Raw genomic sequence first — 26,891 nt, forward strand, 5'->3', positions numbered from 1 at the left:
ATTAATTCAACCAGTTGCTATATTTAATTCATTACTCTGGTTCTAATATGTCCCCAGAAAGATCCATGTCAAACGCAATACCTATTTAACTAAATCGTGCTATACATTGACAGGCAGTTTATGCCAATTAGTCAATAGAGGTTGTTTGAATTTTGACTAAAGAGCACACACCTGTTAATTTGTAATTGTTTTTTTTTATTTGTAATTTAGGCTCACATTCTTTCAATATACAGTAGTCGGGGGTGTTTTTCTTTTCTTAAAGTACAATACAATTTGCATTTTAATTAACTAATTAGGGTGCCTATATTTTGAGAGCAAAAAACTCTTTTTTTCTCTCTCTCCATTTTTTGTTCTTTTATTATAACTACCATTTATACTACCCTTCACTAGGCAAGAAATAAACAAAGTTTCATTGATCAGTGCTTCCAGGTCTTGGACAAAAAATAACAAGTCTATTTACTGGTAAGAAGTATCAACTTGCTTGATAGAAAAGGGATTCAAGGAATCTTGGAGTCTGGTTATTGATGAAAAGATTATGCTCAAAGTAAGGGAAAGGTGTAAATATAATGTTCAATGGTTGATAGTACAGACCTTAACCGTTGTTAAACAGCACTTTCCGATTCTCTTCCTAAGTGGACCACGACCCTAGAGCCATATTGCTCACCAACACTTATCCCTTTATAGGTTGGATAAAAAATTAGCAAATACCACACAGGGAGCACAGGAAAATAGCACCTACTGTACAGTATTTGTTTGTACTCACGTATTGCAAGCATTCCGATTTTGAAGTTAAAGTTTAGCTATAAATTTCTGCCTTATTCTATCTAAATCTCTGCAAAAAAATCATGCAGGAGCGCCACATCCTTATTGTCACTAGTTTGTGTTTCAAGGAGCAATCCCTCCTAGGACTAAAGTGTACATGACAGTGGCGGTTATGAACTGAGTGATTACGCCTTTTTGCACCCAAATCCAACACTTGTAACTATTTGGAAATCCTTTTTTAAGTTAGTTTGGAAACACAGTGAGCTAAGACTTGGGAAGGGTTTATTTTCATGGCTACTCCTTTTTGTGTGATGTCTCTGTGTCTTCAACAAGAGTTTGCACTATATACGCAACAAGAGAGTGCCTCTCTCCCTTTCACCTTATCTTTATTGGCTCTCTGACAAGGGCGGGGTGGGAGAAGGGTAAAGAAGACACGATTGTCAAACACTCTCCCATTTCGGAGGTCCCAAAAATGAAATGTGTCATTTTCAAAGAAACAAAACCAGTGACATACAGTATTTGCTTTTACCCCTTTTATATTTGTTTAGGAAAGCCAATTAGATTGTGAATTCTTAGTAAAATGATGGAGGTTTGTTTGGCTAGCTATGTAGCACTGCACTTTTAACGGCTAATAAATCCCGTTATAGAGTCGCCTGATGGAAATGTTAGTTTTGTTACGCGTTACACCCCCTCTTTAAGGTCTGGTTGCAGTGTGAAACATCCTTACAAATGAAAACATTTCCTATCATGAGAAAGAAAGGACACATTCAACCAAACTCCACCATGATTCTTACAGACGAGCACAACAAAATGAACATTGGTAAAATGAACAGATAGAATGTCAACATTGTTAGCTTTTGTTTGATTTTCTTTCCCTGCATGAGGCACATTAACAATGAGTGATTGTCATAATCATGACTGAACGGTCTGTTTCAGTGAGAGCGATGGATATTACTGTACCTCTTATTCCTGTACTAGGATCTTGAAGTTCTAATGCCATGTAATGGAGCGGTTTCTTTGATGTAGGGCTGATAGGAATATTAACATATGTTGCTGTCTCACTGCGATGTCGGTCAGATACCTGTGGCTCGGCTGGATAACCTGCTGCGCCTGCTGACCAGATGAAGCAGACATATTCTGGTTAATTCATACTTGTGGCACATGCTGTAATTGTATCTCAGATCTTTGAATGCTAATGAACGCGGAGCACAGGCAGCGTAGATTTCTATCAAGAACCCTATTGGGCTAAATTTATACCAGTGCCACTATAGATTTTTGTGTAAATCAACAATTTTCTAGCTCCATGCATAGTATCTATTTTGAGCCTGTCATTTGCGCTTCAAAAAAGGTGCTGTTAAAACTGGTGCTACACGTTCATTTTAGGTGTAAGCTCGATGCTTTTCTTCTGGTGTTCCCTATTAAACATCTTTTAATCTTGTGGCCATTACCAGGCCAGCCTGTGGGAAATCAGTCTTACAATATTAATTACAATGTGCTGCCTACTGTATTTGAGCTTCATCACACTGCAGTTTTCAGTTTTTCTGGGGTAAAATCAGGAGATGACATTGCTGCTTTTCTACGGCTGATGTTGGTAGTTTTTTTTTTTTTTAAACACTACTATGCATTCAAAATATTGCCGCTCGGGAACCAGAGGGTCCCTGGACATCGGAGGACCATGGGGAGTGCTCTGAGGATCGCCTAGTTTAGGTATGCTTTTTTAAATATAAATTTCTGGGGAAACTGCTGCTTTAACTGTTGTACAGTTCTATTCAAACATATCAAAAGATTTAAATAAGTCGTTGTACTATGCCTCATTCCAAGAGAGCCAAATAATTAAGGAGGAAAATCACATTGGACCCAAATGTCATTTATACAGTATATATATATTTTTATTTAATATCATATCTCAACGTACCATCTGATATAGGACATAGATGCAATGCTAACATAGCATTCATGAATTTAGTGATCTGCTGAGCAACAGGGTGTCTGGACACATACTTCCTTCTTTTTTGACCAATAATGTTTAAGTTGGAATGGTGAGGCTTTTGAAGCACCCACGGATTCAAGTGTAGACTTAGGGGATACGTTTGGTTGTCGATGTTTTGAAGTTGAGGATTCTGATCTACCAATGCCAATTCTACTAGTTAATAGACTCTCCCTTGATAAGAAGGGTGGTCTAAGAGGATGACTTGGCTGCAAGTGGGGTAACATGCAGCAAGTACCAAGACGGTCTGTTTTTCTACCTCATAACAATGGCTGTAGATTCTCTGGGATTTATTATCTGGGTTAAGGTGTAACACTTTCCAAACAGAAGAGGGGGACTTGTTTGTCTTTTTGCCAGGCATGATAATGCACTTCTTGGCAATGCATGTGGTGGCTGCTGTTACCTTCAACAGATTCATTATTAAATTGCCCCCCCAAGCCCACCCTCTTTCCAAATCTGCTCCCCTTTTCTAAGCCTGTCCTGCTTGCTGGCATCTTCCGCCCCCCTAAAGCCCCTCTACAGTCCCTGACTTATATCACACAGTTTATTGGCTCCATTTCCTCTCTGAATGAGAAGAGTGAGCTGCTAGTTCTTGGGGATTTCAACTACAATTGGCTTGACCCTAAAAACCACAAAATCCAGATATAACTCAAGTCACTTAACCTATCACAACTCATTTCCCAACCCACATGGATAAACCTGAAATCTCACAACCACCCCTTGCTAGACTGGATTCTCTCCTCAAATCCCAGCAGAATCCAATCCTTTGGCATCCTACCTGACATTTTCAGTGACCATGCAATAGTGCACTGTGTAAGGAAAATTAAACCAACCCAATAAAGTCCTAAAGCTCTCCTCACTAGAACATTTAGAAACTTTAACCCACAACGGTTTCTGGCTGACCTTACCAACTGTTACATAGATAGAGAAATGTTTACCGCTCTCCGGTTGTATATGATAGTGTGTAAGTGTATATACAGGGAACAGGGTGCATACGGGAATAGGGTATATCAGAATACGGGGATTGGTCACAAATGTGATCAGAAATGCTCCTATTTGCACTCACTGTTACCAGAATGATCGGCCAGGAAAAATTCAATCCTTGGATTCTCCCCCATAGCCGTACACAAAAATGTTTTTAAAATCAAATTTATTCAACACATCTATTACAATATAAGTAAAAATCAATAAAACAACCACTGTGTGGCTCAGGCGGAAGGGAAAAGGGAATGTGAGCAGCGGGGATTTGGGAGAAAGGGATACAGGTATATTTACCCGAGCTATATTGCTCCAGAAACTTAAGTTAACCTCTGGTATGTCTCCTATATTCCATATTCGCATATATCACCGCATACGTAATTTACTCTACATGCGGATTTCGTATTTGCACAGTTGCAGGTATTAATATACTCATATATGCCTCAACCATTTAGTGCTTAATTGTACGTGATCTCATGGTTTGTAGCTGACTGCGCCGCGTTAATTCAGTATAGCTGTGTATCACTATTCATCGGTTGTAATACCAGTCCTTTAAACACCTGGTTAATACTCAGATAAAACCATAGCTTCAGCTATCAATCTGATGGAGACATACGACCTGATTATATCTGGCTGTTCAGGACGCCAGTGTCACGCCGTTCATTGTCCACGTTCCCGCGCGCTCAGGTGACGTCACAGAGTCGACCTAAGGCCTTACCTCCATCACCACTCCCATCACCCTGACGAAGCACCAGCGGCGCGAAACGTACGTCGGTACGTGGTACGTGATGACGTCGACTCTGTGACGTCACCTGAGCGCGCGGGAACGTGGACAATGAACGGCGTGACACTGGCGTCCTGAACAGAGAGATATAATCAGGTCGTATGTCTCCATCAGATTGATAGCTGAAGCTATGGTTTTATCTGAGTATTAACCAGGTGTTTAAAGGACTGGTATTACAACCGATGAATAGTGATACACAGCTATACTGAATTAACGCGGCGCAGTCAGCTACAAACCATGAGATCACGTACAATTAAGCACTAAATGGTTGAGGCATATATGAGTATATTAATACCTGCAACTGTGCAAATACGAAATCCGCATGTAGAGTAAATTACGTATGCGGTGATATATGCGAATATGGAATATAGGAGACATACCAGAGGTTAACTAAAGTTTCTGGAGCAATATAGCTCGGGTAAATATACCTGTATCCCTTTCTCCCAAATCCCCGCTGCTCACATTCCCTTTTCCCTTCCGCCTGAGCCACACAGTGGTTGTTTTATTGATTTTTACTTATATTGTAATAGATGTGTTGAATAAATTTGATTTTAAAAATATTTTTGTGTATGGCTATGGGGGAGACCCCAAGGATTGAATTTTTCCTGGCCGATCATTCTGGTAACAGTGAGTGCAAATAGGAGCCTTTCTGATCACATCTGTGACCAATCCACGTATTCTGACCTTACCAACTGCTCTTGGTATAGAATTGACTTAAATCCCGACCCCGTTTCTGCGCTCGACTATTTCCAATCCGAGTTCTTAAAACTCTGTGATACCCATGCTCCACTACGCAGAATAAGAGTACGGGGGGGCCACCTTTTGTGGGTTACACCTTACCTTATAGCACTCTACCATTTCAGGGATGCCTTGTGGAAAAGCTGCAAAGTAACTGGCACTACCAAGGATCTTAATAACTACAGATGCCTGCGGAATATGTGCACAAGGCAAACAAGACATGCAAAAGAACAATATTACTCTGACAATCTTCACCAAAATATATCAAACCCAGCTAACTTCTGGAAGGTTATCAACAATATATTCCAGCCTTCTAGCCATCAACAACCAAGTAATATCACTAAGAAGGATATTGCTCTTGCAAATGCATTCAATGAATACATTGTGGGGTGTGCTACTAACTTATTAGTGAGACGCTACTCAAACCACAAACATGAACCTTATTCTGAGAGTACCCATATAGCCCCACCCTCTCTCCCGAAACAGCTCACAATTTTTAATTTGTCCCAGTATCTGAAGAGAAGATTACACAAGCTCTCCTCAAATTAAGTAGCCAATGTGGACCTGTCTTAATCAAATTGTAACAGGTGCTCACCCCAAACAGGATGGGACCGCGAGGCTGAGGTGGGGATGTTAGAATACACTGACCAATAACCACGAAACCGCATCCGGAGTGCAGAGTATTGTATCCGGGACAGGGTAAGAGAGGTTAGAATGGTCGTGATACTCACCGTGGTCTGGGGTCAGAAAAGTCGGATGGTTGTGTGCATAGCCGGGGTCCAGGACTATAGAAGGTAGGAGTCCAAATACAAGCTGACGTCAATGGTCAGAGAAGGCAGAGGTACAGGTACAAGCAAAGGTCAGGTTCAACGTGGAAATCACAGACAGGATGCGCAAGGCAAGGTAAACAGCAGGAAGCTTGAGGCAAGCACTCTGTCACAAAGCTAGGGTTATGCTCAGCCAACTTGGAACAGGAATGGCTGAGCATATAAGGGAGTGACAGCCAATGGCAGGGCTGCACCAGGCTGTGAGCAATGAGTGATTAAACCCATTTTGTGCATTGATAGGAAGGGGCAGAGTGTACTGCAGGAGTGGGGTAATAGGTGATGGTGTTAAACCTATGTTTGTCCCTGGTAGTGCCACGCCGGCGTGTAGGTGCTTGAGCACGAGGAAGGTTCTGCGTGGCATCACGGTCCTGGCATGGGTAGCTCCGCGATGGGCGTAGCTTGCATGTAAGGAGCGTCACCCGAGACGTCATGGGACGTGTCACGAGGGCGGAGCCTAAGCCTGGTCTGTGCGGTGTCCTCCAACCTGGCCGCATGGCGCCTGTGCGCAACCTCAGTGTGATGCGCGTCATACATCTCGTCATGGGACGCATCACGGGAGCGGGACCGAAACCCAATCCTTATACTAAGTTTCTAAGACTTGGTGCCCCAGCCATTGCCAAACCAATTGCTTCTATAGTCAACTCTATTCTGTCTGCAGGCCATATCCCTAATAATTATAATAATAATAGCATGTTCTTGTATAACGCTGCTAGTTTTTACGTAGCGCTTTACAGAGACATTTTGCAGACACAGTCCCTGCTCTGTGGAGCTTACAATCTATGTGTTTTCTCACATATTTATTGGGACCATAATACTGTATATATACTCCTCCCAGAAAGAGATTTACAGATGTGGGGGACTCGCTGTCACCATTGTTGTACCGATAAAAGAAGTAGAAGTTTGAAATGACGGTGTACGTTTAATACTAAAAGTACTAAAGAATTAGTTGCCTCCACTGGGTACACTCCACATGCCACATGCCATAAGAAGAATCCCCACATGGATGAAAAAAATGGTCTATGTCAATCTGGCATGGACTAGGAGGCATAGAAGACCATGATAGGGAGACAGATGGGGATAATAAATCGGTACAGTATCACTGTTTAGTACTGTTCCCAAAACCTCCCTGACTCTCCTATAAGGAACCACCCAAGTTACCTGTGCCATGCCATAGATTCTGGTCAAATATAAAAGATGTGAAACCTGCACACACATACAAACCACAGAGAGGATATCAATACTACAAACACATCAAGACTACAAACGCCTTTCTTGTGGTTCATCTAATATTGTATATCTTATCGTGTGCAAATTTATATGCATCGCCACAACATTCAACAAAATACATGAAAGACATGAGTCACCATATTGACAAGGAACTTCAAAACACAGACAGAAAAAACAGGAAAACGTATAAACTAATGCAAAAATGTTGCACTCTTCATACAGGCTTGAACCTGGATATTGACACATTATCCTCTATAAAAGTATTCTACGGTACCAATTTTTTTTTTTAGATTTTACAAACATGCTGTGTTACGTATTACCTCTGTCTACATTACATTTCAAATTTTCTGCACCAAATGCTCAGACACTGTGCACTTCTGAGAGATCCGCTGCACAAATTGCTTAGACATTTCCCACCTCTATTGTAACTACAGATGTACATGAGTTATTGTGGGGGGTCCATGGTTTCGGATTGGACTCCCCGCAGTGATAATCCTTTGAAACTGGGGCAGTCGGATTGCTCTGGTGCCGAAAAAAGGAAGTCCTGCTAGATCTGTACATAAATCCCCTGCATTTCCTTCTTGCATTAATGTGTGACACTAACCATTTGCATTTCCAGTTTATTGATGTATTGTGTTCAGTATACATATACCTTACTGTATCAGCTTCTATTGTAACGTACCTGAAGAAGAGACCCCGTGGTCCTAAAAGCATTCTTTCTAAACATCAGTTAGCCATTAAATGTATTACTTTTAACTTACTTTTGTCATTTATCCGAGAACACCTGGCACATGTTAGAAACGTTGTGGTTCCAGAACAGACTTCTTCCACATGTGGTGGACGTTCCCCCAAATAAGTGGCTTTTGGAGCCGTATGGTTAGAGGAATTCAAGACACTACAAATATAGAGATCCATCCTTAAGTCCTTAATTTGTCCTTTTGGGATTGTGGCTGGTGTAATGAAGGAAAGTAAACTATTAAAGGATCTAAAATACGTTAATTATTAACGGTTAAAATCTTAATGGCCAAGGGATGGAGATCTGCTAATCCACTTACTATTAGTTGTTGGGGAGCAAAAATGATGGAATATTGCTACAATGGAAAAATTGGCATATGCATTTAAGGATAGATACAGGAACTTTATTAAAATATGGGGCCCTATATTGCAATATATTTAGAGATTGATAGTTTCTTAATAGGATTAAAAGAATTGATGACATGTCCCGTATCACAGAAAAGCCCCAAATGGACTTTTATCACAGGTTCACCTTTCACACACTGCAAAGTGTTGTGTTTTGAGAGGGAGGAAGTGGGGTTGTGTTTGTTTTAACCCTTTTGTATTGTTCTAACTATTGAGGGTTTATCTCTTAGTCTATGCATGGATAAAAGATGTGCAAGAAAAAAACCAGGAAATATATTTGCGATATTTTTATTATGTGCACTTTTATTTGAGCGAGCTGATAAAGTTTGGCTGGAAATTATGTCTGGAAATACATCTGTTATGTATGGGTAGAAGATGATAACTTCCTCTAAGTTATTTGGTCTCATACTATAGGACGAATTATGTATTGTTGATATTTGTAACCTCTTATGTTTGACTGAAACTCTTTTTATAAATAAAAAATATGGGGGAAAAACTGAAACAAAAACATACTTTTTTATGTTACTCTAATGGATAACATGGTAACATCCTCTATTTGTGTCTGGTACTATATTACAAAAAAATGTAAAGTAAGAGTGTTAAACTAACAGGAACAGAGTCACTGCGATTCTAGTATAGAATAGTAGCAGATACAGGTCAGATGGTGTTCTCTCCTCACCTATATATGCCTGTGGCTTCCCTGTCTAATAGCTTTTCAGGGAAAAGCTTATCTGTAGCTACCGAGTCCAGTGAGTAGATGGTTAATAACAGCCTGAGGTGATTAACCAGCGTCCACCTGGCTCATTAGTAGTGTTTAATAGGCTGGAACACAGCATTGTGGGAGATCTCAGATCCACAGAGGTACTCACCCTGGACTACTCTAGAGACCACGACGCATTGTGACTCTCCCCCCTCTTACCCCAACCAGGAGGAAGCTGGGGGCCCAAAGGTAAAACCTATCTGTTTTGGTATAGTTAGTAAGGGTCTTAACCCTCCAATGTATAGGTAGGCATTAACCTTTTGTAGCAAAGTCCAGTGTAGAATGGTGCTCAGACTCCTTGTGTGTTTAGAATACACTTTTCAGCAGTATACATAAATGGGTCCAGATTTCCCTCTAGTGTCACCAATAAACATCCATTACTGTAGTATGATCAGCTGGGGAGGAATAAACCCCTCGAGTGTTCCCAAGGATTCCCACATATTGCAGCGCAATAACAGCCTCCCTTAAGCAATGTCCACAATATAATGATGAGTATGTGTTCTCTTTTGACCAGCAGATCCGGGGAGTGCAACATCCACGTGAACAGGTTTCTTATTATGAAAGCACCCAATATAAAGATTCAGACTAGCTACAATGATCCTAAAATGTATGCTGAGAACGGCATTAATAGTTATCCAATGGTGCATTCGTCTGACTAAATTAATGCATCGAAAAAGAGAGGCCAAAGACTATGTCTGCAAACTTCAAAAGAGATGCTACGGGATACAGTCAGACTTGATGAAAGCTCCACCAAGGTTGAGCTGTTGGAGATCAATGATGCTGGTGTTCACACTAGTGACAGGGAAGAAGAGATTGCACAACATGGAAGAGAGGAAGAATTGGTGAGATGGAAAAGTGAGCTTGAGAAAGAAGTCCTCCGAAGGATTGAAGAACTTAAACACATCATGGAAAGCAGTGGTTTGAAGAAGTCCTCAGCGAGCAACTAAAGTGTGCTGAATTAGAGCACCTAATTGAAGAGACACTATTTATGTGCTCAGGCTACCGGTGTCCTCTTCAAGCTCAACCACATGTTGTGCTTAAGAACTGATAAAGAGGTAGCAAGTCTCTGTGATTCCTCTCCTGAGTTCCAGATATTTCCCAAAGGCGAATATCAAAATTACTGGTATGAGTAAAAATTATGTTATATTAATTTCATATGCTGTGTTATTCAGATCCTCTGTGAATAATTTGATTCAATAATCGAAGTACTAATTAAGCCATTAACAAGAGTTCATGCGCCAGAGCTTTTTTTCTTTCTCCACTTGTTTGCAGTTGGCTAGAGACCCCCATTCTGTACTCTGGCTGCAGAACTCTAAAAAAATAAATCTAAGTTATCCTTTTTCTCACATAGGTAATCCACAACCTTTTATATTTAATATTATTTCTATTTGTATTGATATTTTACGTTAGCGCCCCAGCCACCCCCACTTTCACAGGAGTAAAAATCGCCTTGAGAAAAGACTGTGTTCTCTGGAAAAGGTCCAACGTTCTATGAAAGTGGATGTAGAACTGGCTACAGATGCAGTGTTATATAAGTTCGTTTTAGGCACAAGGAAACTACAGCTGAACGGATCCTGACCGTGGCCCGATCGCAGCTTCCCCATGCACAAAAGCCCAGTGCACTGGGTGCCCTGAAGGGATTACTGCAGCGGGGTCTCTACGTTAATCCTCGTTAGTCTACGTTAGTCCGCCACCAGTCTGGTAGAGCTGCACAGAGAGAAGCTAACGCAGCTGATCGCACTGTTTTTATTATAATTTTTAGTACATAGGACTGAAGCAGGAAGTCTCTGTATTAATTTCAGGTCTGGAGATCACCTGGTTCCCGAGGTACAGGCTTCCTTATCGAGTGCCGGTATCACCTACAAGTTTAAATGTCCCGCATCACAGCACACGTAACCAGGACATTTGAACTTGCAGGAGATACCGGCACCCCATACTGGACCCCCTGCTTCAATCCCATGTACTCAAAATAATAATATACACAAACAACTGTAGTGCCGATGATTATTCTAAAACAAGAATCTCCAAAAAGACCCAGGTACATGCTGGGTACATGTTGCAACATTTCACACATTTCTGCAGACAGACTAATGGCCCATCGGATTAACAGTGGGGGTCCCTGGCAGTCCCATTTAAATGGGACTGCCAGGAACCCTTGCTGTGTTAATCCGATGGACCATTAGCCTCTGCAGAAATGTCACTGAAATGTACCCAGCATGTACCTGGCTAGTTTAAGGCAAGTTTTAGAATACTCGTTGGCTCTTCTGTATGTACTAACCCTCCCGCTACCCCCTGGGCTGTCTACACCAGTCTCCGAGAAAACTACCCCCTTCACCCACCCCCTTTACCCCCGACAACACAGTAATGGGAAAATGCCTTATTAGCCACATCTGGCTAATAGCGCTTTTGCCCATTTTTGAAAAATACACATTACAAAATACAATAAAATACAGTATACATTATAATAAAATCAAACAATAGCCATCAAATCCATTGATTGTCACTTTGGTTACCTATGTCCACCTACTGTATGTGTTGGGTGTGGGAAGAGGGTAGTCATCCTATCTATAAGTTCTCCAGTTAGCGATAAAGCAACGGAACTCCTAACAGTGGTGACAGCTGACAAAGAATTGTCTAGCACCGCAAAAACTGTGGTGGCTGACCAGTCTCAACAAGTTTCAATCTCTGAATGTGCACTGATGTAAAAAGGTACAAAACCCATCACCACTGAAGCAGAGTTACTGTCTTCACAAGAGAAGGCCAAGCTGCAAAGCAGCCTGCTAACAAAGCTTTTCACAGGATCTGGTTTAAAGAAGCTTCCCGGTGAGAAGCATCAAATAAAGAATGAAGGCATTACACCCTGAGCCTCTTTTAAAAATACTGCTCACTCAGAATCTAAAATGGACTTCTGAAAGCAAAAAAAGCAAGGAGAACCATATCCAGGGGTGTTGTCAGAAGCCAAAGAAAATGCCTAACAGTGTGGAAGACTCTGAAGGGATTAAGGGGAAGTTTGAGGACTTGACTGACTGGAAGTCAAGGAAGAAAATAAGAAGATTCCTGGCCCAGGTTATCTGCCCCTCCACTGTCCTCTTTTGACCTACGTTTAGGTCTTCAGAGTAATTGGAGTGATGGGCTTCAGCCGTGTGTAGCCCTAGCTACCCACAAACAGGGGAGGAGTGTGACAGGGTGGCTTCCTTGTCTAGTAGCTTTTCAGTGAAAAGCTTATGTGTAGCTAACGAGTCCAGCAGGGAGATGGTTAATTACAGCCTGAGGTGATTAACCAGCATCCACCGAGCTCGTTGCCTTTCCAGCATTATAAACACTGCAGTCTGGGAGATCTTTGATCCAGGGAGGTACTCACCTTGGACCTCTCTAGAAACTACGCCGCATTGGGACTCTCCCCCTGCTTACCCCAGCCAGGAGGAAGCCACTGACTGTGTTTTGGTAAAATTTGTAATGGGCTTAACCCTCCAACGTCTAGGCAGGGACGTACGTTTTGTGCTTAGTCAGCGCTCCAAATAGAAGCTAGGAATATTTGTTTATTTTTCTATTATGCTGAAAAAAATCTGTATTTTATGTTTTTGAAACTATGGCTGTTTCAAAGCCAACATTATTTTCCCCTAAAACAAAGCCTCCTGTTTCAACCTCTCCACTCGTCACCTACAATACTCAACAGATCACCTACAGTAAGTAAGGTTGTTTAAATGAGGTGGCTGGTACAGGGCGTGCTCAAATGTGCATTTTGTTCAGCTGTAATTTCTTCAGTGCTATTTTTTTGCAATTTCTGGTATCTCTATTTATCTTTCTTTTCCCCACACTCTTTTGAAGATACTAACTCTGGTAATTGTTTTAGATTTTGCTATTTTAAAGAGGCAATGCCACCCAAAACAACTTTGACCTAAAAACATTCTCGAATGGCCAAATATAAAAAAAACGCTCTTAAATAATTTCCGTAATACATTTCTGCTTTAAGTATTGCATCAGGGAGATTGTATGGTTGTTATTTCCTTCTCAAAAAATGCCATGCACAGCATTTTATCTTCACAATGTATTGCCTCTCTCTCCCAGGAAAGGACAGATACATCATCAAACTGCAATTGCAGTGATTTGATTCTATTCTGCATTGCAGAACCCTTTAGCAGTGAACGGGTTAAATGGAAGTTCAAACTAGTGACTCAAATATTTAAAAAATATATATAACTTATCAGTGTAATTGTTTTATTGAATATGAATGTCATAATGTCGGGAACATTGTAACAAACATTTTAGCTGCTTATGTGTCGCTGATGGACTAATCATGGCATTGTAATTACTTTGTAAGCAAAAGAACACAGCTAAGCTCACACTGTTAATGACTAATGTCTTTTAGTTGTACGACCATTTGCAAACATCGTAAAACATTTTGTTTACCATGGGAATGTGTACAAATCATTTTAATTAATTTAAAAAAAAGAAGTAAAATAACTAAAATGAAACCATTGCCATTGTCCTTGGTTTAGCACCTTTAAGATACACTGCAGTGCTGTTTCTCTGTGCTCCACTGTGCATTGCAATTCCTACTCATTCCTGACCCAAGATACACTGTGTAACCTCTTCAAAGCCGCAAGCATCTGGTCGTAATATATAAATAAATATAGATAGATAGATAGATGTATGTATATGGGTTTTTTTTACATTTGAGAAATATTGATATAAATGAAATTGTATATTGTGAATTATCTAACAACTTTTGTTGTATTTAAATACAGTATATATTGCCAACCACGTGTACACATTTTACAGAACATACATTGTTATGATAATACAATCATAGCTGGGATAAACAAACATAAAAATCAGCATTAGTAAAAAGAAACGCCTGTTTAATCTAATATTCATTCAATATCTTCCAATGCAATTTTAAAATTGCATTTTTCTATTTCATATTTGCTCTACCTTAGCCCTTACATAAAACCCCTGAATACATGTATTCCATGGTAATTGTTGCTGTGCTATTTGCCATAAATATTTTTGTACACAATTTACCAAAGCCGTTAAAACCTTCTCTTAATTATAACACAAACAATTAAAGGGTTCACAGCTAATTGCTTTCAATTCACTTTTTTTTTCCCAATAAAAAATAGAAAAAAACAAAGCATCCTTCAAAATACTTCTATGAGGTTTTTTTTGTACAAATCCCATTAATGATAACATGCCCATGAATGTGTTTCTTATGTGAATTACCTAGAGCCTTTTCCTGCTGTATTAAACGGCTAAGCCTGGGTGCAGAATTTATTGATTTATTTATAAAATGTTTTACCAGAAAGTTATATATTGAGAGTTACCTCTCGTCTTCAAGTATGTCCTGGGCACAGAGTTAAGATGACAAATAATACATGGTTACAAATACATAGTTACATAAGTGAAAAGCGTTACACATTATATACAAGACATTGCATGCACAGTTAGAGATATATATTATAGGCGTATGTAACAGTTACAGACCAGAATAAAATGAATTAGAATTAGAGGATCCACTCAAAATCTATTCTGTCCTTTTGGACTCATCACCGTGACCTTGGTCACTGATTCTGCAGAAGCTGACAGTGGTTGCAAACTACAGTAGACACACAACGTGACAACAATTATTTATCTTACACGTGCTCTGGTACTGAGATACTTGGTGAGTACAATTTTTTTTTTAAATAAATGAAGTACAGCTTAGCTGTATAAGTTCTTTAATGAATCAGGGTCCAACTGTATAACTAGTGATGTGCAGAACTGATGCATTTGTGACATTGTTAGCCTTTTTTTTTGTCATATAGCGGTTTTGCGAAACATTTCACCAAGCTTCAAACGCCTAATAACAAGAGCTATTGTTAGATTTTGCCATTTTAAAAGCTATCAGCGGAAAGGCAGCATAAAAGATTTTGAAGAACCAGAAAGTTATGCAAAAAAGTTATGTGACCTGCAGCCCTGGATTCTGTGTTTGGGGTGTTTTTTGTGTGCAGAAGCAAGACGGTGACAGGAGAGTTACAATGGGAAACTGTTTAGTGGTGTGAATATTTGAATAGTTAGTGACCGATATACAGTGTGTTAGTGACTGTTATTGTGACTGTCTGGTGTGTTATTGTGTTAAAAAAAAATGTTTAGTGGTATGTTTTATTTAGTGGCGGTGGGCTTGTGTGTTTTTATTTTTACGGTGAAATATAGCATTTATAGGCATGCCAACTTTGCTTTTCAATGCACTGCTAATAATAGGAGCACTCGTGATACAAGTTGTAGTGGTGCCTATTGCAGCCTGCTGCTTACAGAGTGATTGACTGACTTTCATTACGATCATCACGACCACCTTCTTCACTGCTGCTACGACCTCCAACACCACTAACAGTGTTTGTAGCACCAAGGATTAAATCATCACCTCCTCCACAACTACCATCAGAGTCGACTCCCTCCCCTGTTTGTGCAGTTTGTGCAGTTTGTGCACCACACACTATTAAATCCACATTCTCTTCATAATCTTCTACCTTCTGCATCTCTGTTTCTATTCTTCCTTAAGCCATCCCGTGTCCCTCCACCTCCGCAGTGTATTAAAAAAGAAAAGCTAAAAACAATTTAGCATTGCAGTCCCTGCAGTAGTAGATTTTGCTGAGAAACAGGACATATCAGATTCACTATCTGACGCTGATCCTCCCCTCACAGTCATTTCTGTTGGTGTCCTTGCACACCTAGATGTTGAGGCCATTTTCTGAGACAGTTACTGGACATAGCTCCTATCACCCTGAGATCTCCTTTCAGCCATGGGTGCAAATCCTGTACTGTCGGAAGCTGCCCATGGAGTCATTGGCTATTGAGCCAGTTTGGACTTTTGCATCAACCATCCCAGTTTTAAATCTTGAATCAACTTTTAATGGAGACCATGAGCCAGGTGGCAACCTAATGAGTAACTTTCCAAGATTTATAAATGTCATGAAATACCTATGACAACACTTACCAGTGCCAGCAAGCATGGGTTGTCCTCTATGAAGTTTAGGCGCTCCAGAAGATGCCAGGGCAGAGGTGGCACCTGTAAAAACAGTCCAAACAAATACAAAGTAACATTTATTCACTGTGACCTCACTTTTATGCTTTTAATACAGAGTTAAAGCAACAAACCCAATGAAAATGACTGTCTTTTTAAAATTGTATAACAGGATTGGAACCAGTGATTTCACTGCTAAGGATCTAACATACACAATATATTTTATCTTTTTGTTGCATCATTAGAATTTGTGATACTTATGAACCCTCCACCCCCCCCCCCCCCCCCATCCTGAAGTGTTACTAGCAATACTAGTGTATGCTGGGCCCTACCCTGGTTGCTATGGGGATCCATACATCACACAGGGGTATTTAAGGAGGAGGTACTGTTCTGGAAGGTTAGGTTCCCAAAGGTCCCCAGAAGCAGAGCCTCGGGGAGTGTAGATAAGTAATGTTATTAAAGTGGACCAGCCCCCCCTTGTTTATTATATTGTAGATAGGGATTGTACCCCTTAAGGAGCCCCTAAAGACGGAATGGACTCCTGTACACTTTAGTCAAAGGAATACGGCATGCCATAGCTGCTGAACAGCTCTAACTGTGGATCAGCGATAAGGTTCCCCATCAGTCTGTGTGGAAGTGGCAGCTCCCAAAAACAGACAGCAAGGTATAGGGTCCAGCAATAGGAGACCCATCAGGATTTCAGATTTCTGAGCACTGATGGAAGAAAAGTATTTGTGTATGTCTTTGAATGAAAACAATGGACAACGTGTCAAGATATATGAGCGATCTCTTTGTTTGGTGATACGAATAAATAACAGCTGTGCTATAAAAGTTGCCGGCGCCCATTATTTCACAACCTTTCTACCTCATCACCCAGCCGCCTGAATGCCAGCATCCTGGGTCAAGGTATACCATGCGTAGTAGCCATGTACATATCGCCCCGATGTAACCTCCATAAGAAGCTAGGCAGAGAGGGGTAAACCTAGTACATATACCCAAATACAACTACATGGGGCCTTTTAATTCATAACTATTTTACTGTACACCGTGGCGTTTTTTTTTTTTTTTTTAGAAAATAGTGCTGTAACTCAAAGCAAAATAAAAATAATTCTACTTAAAAAAAAAGAAATATGGAAGAGATACTGTAGCATTTGCCAACTCAAGGAATTCAGTTCGACCACAAAAATAGCTCTGAGTTTCCAGGGCGTGATATTTTTCTTTGCTTACCTTGGATAGGTGATGTCGGTAAAGTCCCTGACGGTGAAGCCGTAGCTCCCTGAAGAAAAAGAAGAAAGAATGTGTACATTATAATTAAATCGAGCAACAAGAGAGTACAATGTTTGCGTGTACAAGTGAAAGCTTCAGTTCTATTTGGCCCAGTAAATAGAATTTTTCTTTCGAGCTGTAACCCTTTGTCTAGCATTTTAGGCTTGTTTTATGTTTTACTTTTTGCTGGAATTTGCAGCACCCTGGTCTCTGACCAATGGTGTAGCTTGTACGCGCGGGCGCTGCCCCTTGGTTAAAACAAGGAAAATTCTAAGTAGTTATGAGCTGCCGTCGGTTGATTGGTGGGGGCGCCACTTTTGAGTTTGGTGTTTGGTCAGTTCTGCAGTTTGGATGTTCGGTTGTGGATGCGTAGGGTAGGCAGGTGGTTAGAAGCTTGTGGGTGGCAGTTGGCACCCTATTTAAGGGTTCCAGCAGTAGTTGGGGAGTTATTTAAATTTACCTTCATCACTCTCCATCCCCCGCCTCCTTTTATTTAGGCGTATTTTGTTAATATTAAAGATTTATTATTAAGTTGCATTTAAGATTGTTAAAATGTTTCATTGTGTTAAAATATTTTTCATGTTTATAAAAAATATATATATAAATTCGCTGCTTGTCACAGCTTTATTTAATTGTATGGCGGTACGCTAATGTTTTGGTGTGATAAGTTTGGCTGGGTGGCAGAGTAATATTTGGTATGATATTCATATAGCGTTAGTTATCTTATGGCTGGAAGGCTAAGGTTGGTTTATGTTTGATTATTAAAGATGAATGTTAAATTAATAAAGCTGTGACCTTTACCCCCATTTCCATATACTACTACTGTCTGGTCTCATTATTTATTCTAAGTTTAAACTGCGCATGCGTCCTGGGCAGTACATTGCAGCACTTTTATCTTGTAACATTCATCAACGTTTCCCAGATGCAAAACTGGAGCGCAAAACTGCATCAAATATATCAAGGAACATTTTTTCCCCCTTTGATACCCATGGATTTTCCTCTTTGATACATCTTGTGCAGTATTTTCCAACCAGGTTTGCCCCAGGTTTGCAACCGGAATACTTTGATAAATAACCCTCATGGACCCTATTCCTAGTTTCCAAAGTCTCACAGCTTCCAAACTTGGGCGAAATAGGAGGAAAATAAATATACAGTAAAAAGCAAATGGATTTTGTGTCTGGTGTTGTTTTTTTGGTGTAGTTTGCCCCATTCGTGCAGACTTTGACCAAAAAGAGCCCATGAGATGCAGTGTATCAATATTAAATAACCGAACCTTGATGAAAGTGCTGATAATGCAGAAGGTAGACTTAGATGGACTGAATAAATGGAAATTACTGTTTGTGTTTGACTGATACACTCTAACGTCTTCCCTCACAGAATTTCTGCTGTCCATGTTGTTTGGTGAAAATGAAGGTGTACAAAAAGCGCTCATGCAAACACTAATATACAAAAAAACCTGTGATCTAAAGTTCGAAGGTAGTCCTGGAGCTGCCCAAAGAAGTGAATCTGGAATCTCCTTCCCAGATGTGGTATTTGTGGGGGAAAGTCACCTCCTATGGCGCTGAGGAATGGTTTGGATTTAGTTGTAGACAAAAGTTCATTTCTGGACGGATTCCCTCAGAAAAAAGAGAAAAAACAAGCGGAGCAAAACTCAAGTCATCTGGTTTTAAGCACAGATAGTACTTTTTAGTTTAATTCATTGCATTTTTTAGTGTATTCATTGTATTTTATTGTATTTTTACATCTATTACATTTTGCTTCCTTATATATCCTAGTTGTCCCTGGGTAATGCACTATTGTAGTGTGCATGCTTGTTTTTTCTCTTTTTTCTGAGGGAATCCGTCCAGAAAGGAACTTTTGTCTACAACTACATCCAAACCATTCCTCAGCGCCATAGGAGGTGACTGTCCATGTTGTTTGTATCATTATTAATATTCAGTTGGGGATGAGGGAATGAGAATATTTGTTTCCAGTCCTTATAATAACACCAGTCCGTTTATCATGCACATTACTGATGATATAAAACTTTGCCATTTTCAACCACTTTGCTGACTTTTGACTTTTATGCAAAAATTGATGGAGACGGAATAATATCCTATTGATGAAGAATAGAAGGAAGATATTTCACATCTGGAAACATCTGCAAGAATATTGGCATTAATATGCCAATATTGGCAACTTTCCTTAACACAGCAATCCATCCTTTAAGAGATTCCAGAGTCAGAAGATATTTTAACTGTTTGTCAGAGGACATCTTGGCTGCAGCAATGTCATTGACATTGATGTGTTTATTTCACTTAAATTGTTGAATGAACAGGTTAACATACTGTATATAAAAATAAAACTAGGGAGAATTTCTGCTGCAATCTGTGTATGGGCATTTTTATTACAAAAATCTTTATGATCACCATAACTTACTGTTCATAGTAATACCATAGTTAAGACAAATGTAATACAATGTTTGTGCAAGTGTAACTTATTTCAGTCATGACACTTTCTCCTGTACAAATCTTGATTATAGTCAAGATCCCACAATGAGGTCCTGCAAAATTGTTGACCATGGTTATTTCTCATGTAAGCCAGTTACATCACATGATGAAAATCGACTGCACAAAGGACACCCACATAGTATTAATAACAGTCATTGCTATGTCTCGTTGTTGAGTCACACATTTATCTTAACTTTAATAAGCAGACAGATAAGTATCATTATGCTATCTCTAACCAGAAAAGAGAGCTCTCTTCCAAGCTCTAAACATCACTACCCTACTGTGTATCCTAAAACAAAAAGAGATAGACAGCACTCAAAATAGGAATAACAACTAACACAGGGTGCAGCAGGAACAAGGAGGACCCTAATTCCCCCTATAGTAATAACCAATTATCTACCAATGTCCCAGCACTCACTGACTGTACCAAAAAATTGTCAAACAGGAAATAAGCCAAACATGAGAATAATGTATACACAAGATAACAACAGCTTGGAGAGATGTCTGGCAATGGATAATAGAACTGTAGGGTATACGTGGTATGGGGAAAGAACACAGGGTAAGTGTTAGGACCAATATGTCAGGCCCAGAATGTGCACTCATGTTAAGCTTCCATTTTGTCTGGTCATAACTAGTTAAGATTCTGTAGTCAGCCTTTTGCTGAAATATAATTAATAAATGCACTCATTTCTCTGCTAAATTGCATTTCCTTTCTTCCTGGTCAGGATATTACTAGATACTTTTGTGATGTCAATTTCCTGGTGTTTTAGTAGAATATAATAGAATGGTTCTCTGCAAGAAGCAAAATAGTGTAATATAGTTGCAAGACTCAAGGTCTCTTTTGATAACAGACAATGAATAAGCTATGTATTTAGACAATTGCTTGTATTGAAAAAGACACATCTCAAAAGCCACGCCACTAATATGTCCTGCCCCTAAATCACACCTCTAATCAAAGCTACGCCCAAGACACACCTAGTATACGCCTATGTCACGCCTATGATACGCCTATGTTACGCCTCTAACAAATATCTTTTTTTTTTTTTTTTCTGGGAAAACAGCCAGAAACCTCAAAGTACAGATAACGGACAATGGGTTTCACTGTCTAATTCATATTAACTGCAGGATTAATCCTCACGCAGGGGATTGTAACATTAGTTTAATGTTAAATATGAAGCTTTTCACGCTGTCCTAAAACTGCATTTTGTATGGTCTTTCAAAAATTAAATAACGGGAATATTTCAAATTACTTATAAACACCGTCTATGCCTACAAGAGCATGCAACATTCTTTCACTCATTCCTCTGAATGCCTTCTGAAAGAAATCTCATATTCCTGCAAACTTCCATCAATACAATTGCTATCCCGTTTTAACTATGCCCTCTCTTAAACTAAACAAAATATCTTCAAACATGCAACAGTTATACTAAAAAAACAGCAAGCTTGACCCTACCTGTCTTGTATGGCTTCTACACTGCTTATTTAACGGAGACAATTCTCGCTAAAATAACTGACCTCCATGCTGCTAAAGGCAGATATCATCACACTCCGCTCACACAACGCACACCCTCCTTTTGAAGCGCTATGTACATTAATGGCGTTATATACATATATAATACAATATATTAATTCAAACAGTGCTTATGAGCTCTTACCAGCATTTTAAACAAAAAAACATCTTAATCCTGTAGAGATAAAATTGAAATGTGTTATCTTACTGCTTTACGGAAAAGAAGACAGTTCTACATTACCTTGTTCTCATAAACTGCTTAAGCACAGAGCTAGTTAATTTTAATGTGAATGCTTCGCATTCTTTAAACTGTAAGGGAGAGGCTGTGCCCCTCCTTTTATTAAGATAGAAATACCACAAACGAAAAGAAATGTGTCCGGTTTAAAAAGTATCCGCCTGGCCAGGACGAATAAATCTTTCAAACTATAACCAGGGACCGAGCTGAATATACTCCCCTTTTGTTGTGAGGTATTTCTCTCTATATTCGGTGTACACCTTTTTTAAAACCTTTTAAAATTTAGATTTCATCATGAGGAACTAATATTCATATTTTTTGTACAGATGTTAATCAGCATGACTTTCACACAGTATCTTTCACACAAGAAATCATTCAGGAAAAAATTCATCAGGGTTACAAACAAGCTTTACATAAAGTAGCGGTGTTTTTTTTTTTTTTTTTTTTTACAGAGACTTTCACTCTGAGCCCCCACGGGCAAAGCAGCACTTCCCTGCTTCTGACTGATAGTGGCACACTCTCTGCCAATGAGCAAAACCACCACAATTAAAACAGACACCATTATTCTGAGCTATTCTCCCTGATTGATTTCTGGGACCAGCATAACATCTCCGTCTATTCTGCCCTCTGCCTTGTAAATACATTGCCTTATTTTCATGCCGAGAACAACCTTTTGCATATTCGACAAAACGGGTCACAATAATACTAGCTGTCTGAGCAACAAATTCCTCAGGAATCCGCATATTTTTTACATTCCTAGGCTTCCGTCCAGAGTCATTCTTACTCATGTAAGCACCCATTAGTAGCTTAAAGAAAAACAGCTAAATTATGACAAATAATTGCAACATTTATACTTACACAATATACAATGGTCGTTCAGCTAGATCAGAGACAACAGTCCAGTCGTGCACAGAATTTACTGGACTCTTACCAAAAATTCTGTTTAAAAGGGCCTATCCCAATTCTTCAGTCACAATTTAGGTCTATTAAATTCCCAGAGGGGGTAAAGCATCATATATAAAAATTTACATATATACTCACCACCTTTGTGAATTTCCCACTTCTAGACGCCAAAAACTGAAGGAAAATCCGTTATTTCCTTCCCCTGGCTTCAGAACCAAAAGGAACCTATTCCCTGCAGAGAAAAACTGAGGCCAAACTGAAGGAAAATCCGTTATTTCCTTCCCCTGGCCTCAGAACCAAAAGGAACCTATTCTCTGCAAAGAAAACTGAAGCCTTGTGACTGGATACACAATCTGCACCATTTTGCAGCAGACTTCCCCGGAGAAGCTTTCACACCCTGCAACTGTTAACTCCGGTCTTTGGTGAACTTCAGGCCTGGAAGACGAACGAAATGAAACGTAACGCACGCCAGGTTTCAAATCCTTTGTCTCAATTTATTACTCATAGGGTAATGATTTTTATACAGAAAAAAAAAGATATTGGTTAGAGGCGTAACATAGGCGTATCATAGGCGTGACATAGGCGTATACTAGGTGTGTCTTGGGCGTAGCTTTGATTAGAGGCATGATTTAGGGGCAGGACATATTAGTGGCGTGACTTTTGAGATGTGTCTTTTTCAATACAAGCAATTGTCTAAATACATAGCTTATTCATTGTCTGTTATCAAAAGAGACCTTGAGTCTTGCAACTATATTATACTATTTTGCTTCTTGCAGAGAACCATTCTATTATATTCTATTAAAACACCAGGAAATTGACATCACAAAAGTATCTAGTAATATCCTGACCAGGAAGAAAGGAAATGCAATTTAGCAGAGAAACTAAGTGCATTTATGAATTATATTTCAGCAAAAGGCTGACTACAGAATCTTAATTAGTTATGACCAGACAAAATGGAAGCTTAACATGAGTGCACATTCTGGGCCTGACATATCGGTCCTAACAGTAAGGGAGTGAGAAAGACAATAAACAAGGTGTGGGGGAAACAAACACAATGGGGAGGGTAAATTAGGGAGCAACGTTTCAAGGTGGATACCCCTTCTTCAGGTCCGTTCCCTCTTGTATAGAAGGACCATAAGGTACGTCCCTTATCCCTCTTTCCCCAACCAATAATCAACCAAATCCCACAGTCAGATAATATGATATACAGCAAAACAGCAAAAGCTCAAAGTAGCCAAAGTCCAGAACCAGCAAGAGTTCCAATCCAGTGAACAGCAAATAACAGAAAATCAAACCATATGATCCTTGGCAGCAACTCTCTCTCTCACTCCTCCTGTGTGGGGCTTGTGACAGTGTCCATGTCTTCCTGTGTAGATATGGGCTCACACTGATTGTATCCTGTTCATTTGCTACAGTATCTCTCTATCAAAAAGCTCTTTAACGCAGCATGCCCAGATATCCCCATAATATATTTATCTGGGGACAAATATCATGATTTCAATTTACCCATGATGACTAAATAAATTTACACATCTGAACTCCAATCCCTGTAATGGAATCCACATAACATTTTCAGACAAAAAGATCTTTGAGGATTAGAACTGCTAAAGGATACTAGAGTCCCATTCATAGGAAGATGCCTGAAATTATCAGTGCTTAGTTTACTTTTTGAGGTCTCAAAGCACCTCCAGCACTAGTCATGTGATCACTTCAGCCATGATCACATGACCGCCATGGCTACTGCCACTTGACAAAGGAAAGTAGAGGGGCCCCACTTCCATTTCGATCGGGCCGACCGCTCCGACCAGCAGCCTGAAAACGTGCATTTCCCCACAGTGTAACTGGCACATCAATAGCGCCCAAGACATACCAGATACATCATTATCTGAAAAAGTGAACCAATGTGGTTTAGTACAGGTATTTTGTGTTGAGAAAATGATGGGATAGATAATCTATTTGCTGCCTTAATTAGCACATTCAGACACTTACTGGAGTACAAAACACTTTAGTTACAACATCCAGTAAACAGATATGTACTATTTCTACTAATAACATGATGAGCTCCATGACACAAGATACGTTAACACTCTGTCTCCATTCCGGTGATATATCGCCTTCTCCTAGTCAACTCGCTTACAGATCTAGGGATACATTTACATTAAATATTCATTGAAATTCAAAAGCAAAGCTAGATACCTTCTTACACATTTTACATTTAAGGACACCAAAACGTTAGTCACTTAAAGTCTCCTTCAAAATAAAGCCTCCATTCCATTCCGATGTTCACATCACAATTAAAGAAGAGTTTCCTGTCACAGTAAGCTGTCCTTTCTTTATCTCTTTAAGATGATGTCCAGCTTCTCAGTATTCAGTGCCACTAATTAATTACACAAAGCCATAGAAATGAAAATGAAAAGCATTATCTATCTGCTCAACACTTTTTACCCAACATAAATTCCGATGACTAGAACTTGCAGTTTCTATTTCACCAGTTGAATCACAGTTGTATTAGCAAATAGCCAAAAGGCCATGGAAGTCAAAAACACAAATGTAAGTGGTTGTGGTGTTAATTAATAATAGCATGTTCTTGTATAGCGCTGCTAGTTTTACGTAGCGCTTTACAGAGACATTTTGCAGGCACAGGTCCCTGCCCGGTGGAGCTTACAATCTATGTTTTTTGGTGCCTGAGGCACAGGGAGATAAAGTGACTTGCCCAAGGTCATAAGGAGCCGACAATGGGAATTGAACCAGGTTCCCCTGCTTCAAACTCCCAGTGCCAGTCAGTGTCTTACTCACTGAGCCACTCCCTCTCCCCAAATTGAATTAATACAATGGGTCACATTTAGCAAGATTGCTCCAAAAACAGGTATAACTTGTGTAATTTTGTGTTAATACAGGTACAGTATATCAAAGTGCTTGGCTCCTTTTCCACCACTTTTGGGGAGTGGTTATAAAATGAGTTAGACAAAAAATAACATCCGAGCATGAAATGCTCAGGGAATCCGGCGCTCAAAAGTCTCTCACAAATAAAGAAATAAGGCAGAAGTTCCGCTGTATAATCATAGAGTAATCCCTCAGTGGGTGATAGTACTCACGGGTTTGTAATGGGCTGCTGGAGTTGGGGAAGCCTGGTGTGGTAAATCGGGTAGAAGTCTGCACGCTTGTATCAGGGAGTAGATCTCGACTGGCACATCTCTCACGGCACTGTTGATGTCGAGTGTGGAATCCACGTCTCCCGCGTTGCTTCTCTCTGCTCAGCAGTGGCTCTCACAGCTCCCCGTCACCGCCTGTAGTGACTCCCGCCAGGACCCTCAGACCTCTCTGCCCGCGTGATGTCATCTCTTTCATGTAGATAGTAAAAATGTATGGTGGCCTGTAGCTTCCAAATTTAAACAGCGTAATGGATATTCTGCTCAGCGTGCTCCCTGGTATCATGCAGGGTTTATGTTCACGCTTTGATAAAGCACCCTGCGTGTGAAACGCGTTATTGTGACTGTATCAGTGCTTTCTTTTTAGTCCATGTTTTTTATTTAATAAATCCTTCTGATTATTCATCTATTCATCAATGCTGTGCACCGGTTTGTCCCCTGCTGGGGAGTTCTTCACATAAAATGAGTTAGGGCTGGTGATAATCAGTACAATATTATAATATATAGCACATGTTGCGTCTGTAACTGGTGCCGTCTTTCTTTGTCTTGGCATCGAATACATCCAGCAGAAAACCACCACTGATAAAGAGGCAAAAAGATAAATCTTCCAAAAACGGACACAAAAAAGGTGATTGCAAAATGTAAAAATATTTATTGATATAATTATTGATCCATACATACATAATAACATTTAAAAACACTTATAACGTGCTAAAAAAGACCCATAATTCATATAACCTCATCTAATATGGTAAATAAATGTATTAGCATAGTGTATACTCAAAATGGGAAACCAAATGGATCCACATATGAGTAATGTACTCAGGTATGGAGTGTGGTATAGATTGTAATAAATGAGTATGGCAAATTGATGGGTACCTTCCAAAATGGGGACCAAAGTAAATATGACTGCAAGAAGTTAATCCAATTTGCATGATAAATTGGTACAAAGTAATTTCTGTACGAGTCAGACTAAAATGAAGAAAACTGTGGGATCTTATCCTCGTGGAACTTGCACGGGTTATAGCTTCAGTACAGTATATGAAAGTTACTAAGTCATTCTGGGACAGTTTTTTTCGTAACCAATATGATACTGTATGAGAGATGTTATTAACTGACGTTCAAAAGGGATTATT

The 26,891-nt window shown here is 39.7% G+C and overlaps 1 protein-coding gene across 3 annotated transcripts in view; it reads right to left on the reverse strand.

The window, feature by feature from the left end:
• DOK7 (docking protein 7) overlaps positions 1–26,891 on the reverse strand; it is a 112,587-nt gene that overhangs the window by 15,259 nt on the left and 70,437 nt on the right. Inside the window, exons 6-8 of one of the 3 annotated variants that reach the window (XM_075570144.1) lie at positions 17,431–17,479; positions 16,177–16,248; positions 1,723–1,872 (exon numbers count right to left, since the gene is read on the reverse strand). In XM_075570144.1, the coding sequence (XP_075426259.1) occupies positions 1,723–1,872; positions 16,177–16,248; positions 17,431–17,479 (271 nt within the window). Of the gene's footprint in view, positions 1–1,722; positions 1,876–16,176; positions 16,249–17,430; positions 17,480–26,891 lie in introns of all 3 variants that reach the window. The other 2 variants (XM_075570136.1, XM_075570153.1) reach the window with 2 other exon arrangements.

This window comes from Ascaphus truei, chromosome 1 (genome assembly GCF_040206685.1).
Source record: "Ascaphus truei isolate aAscTru1 chromosome 1, aAscTru1.hap1, whole genome shotgun sequence".
NCBI lineage: Eukaryota > Metazoa > Chordata > Amphibia > Anura > Ascaphidae > Ascaphus > Ascaphus truei.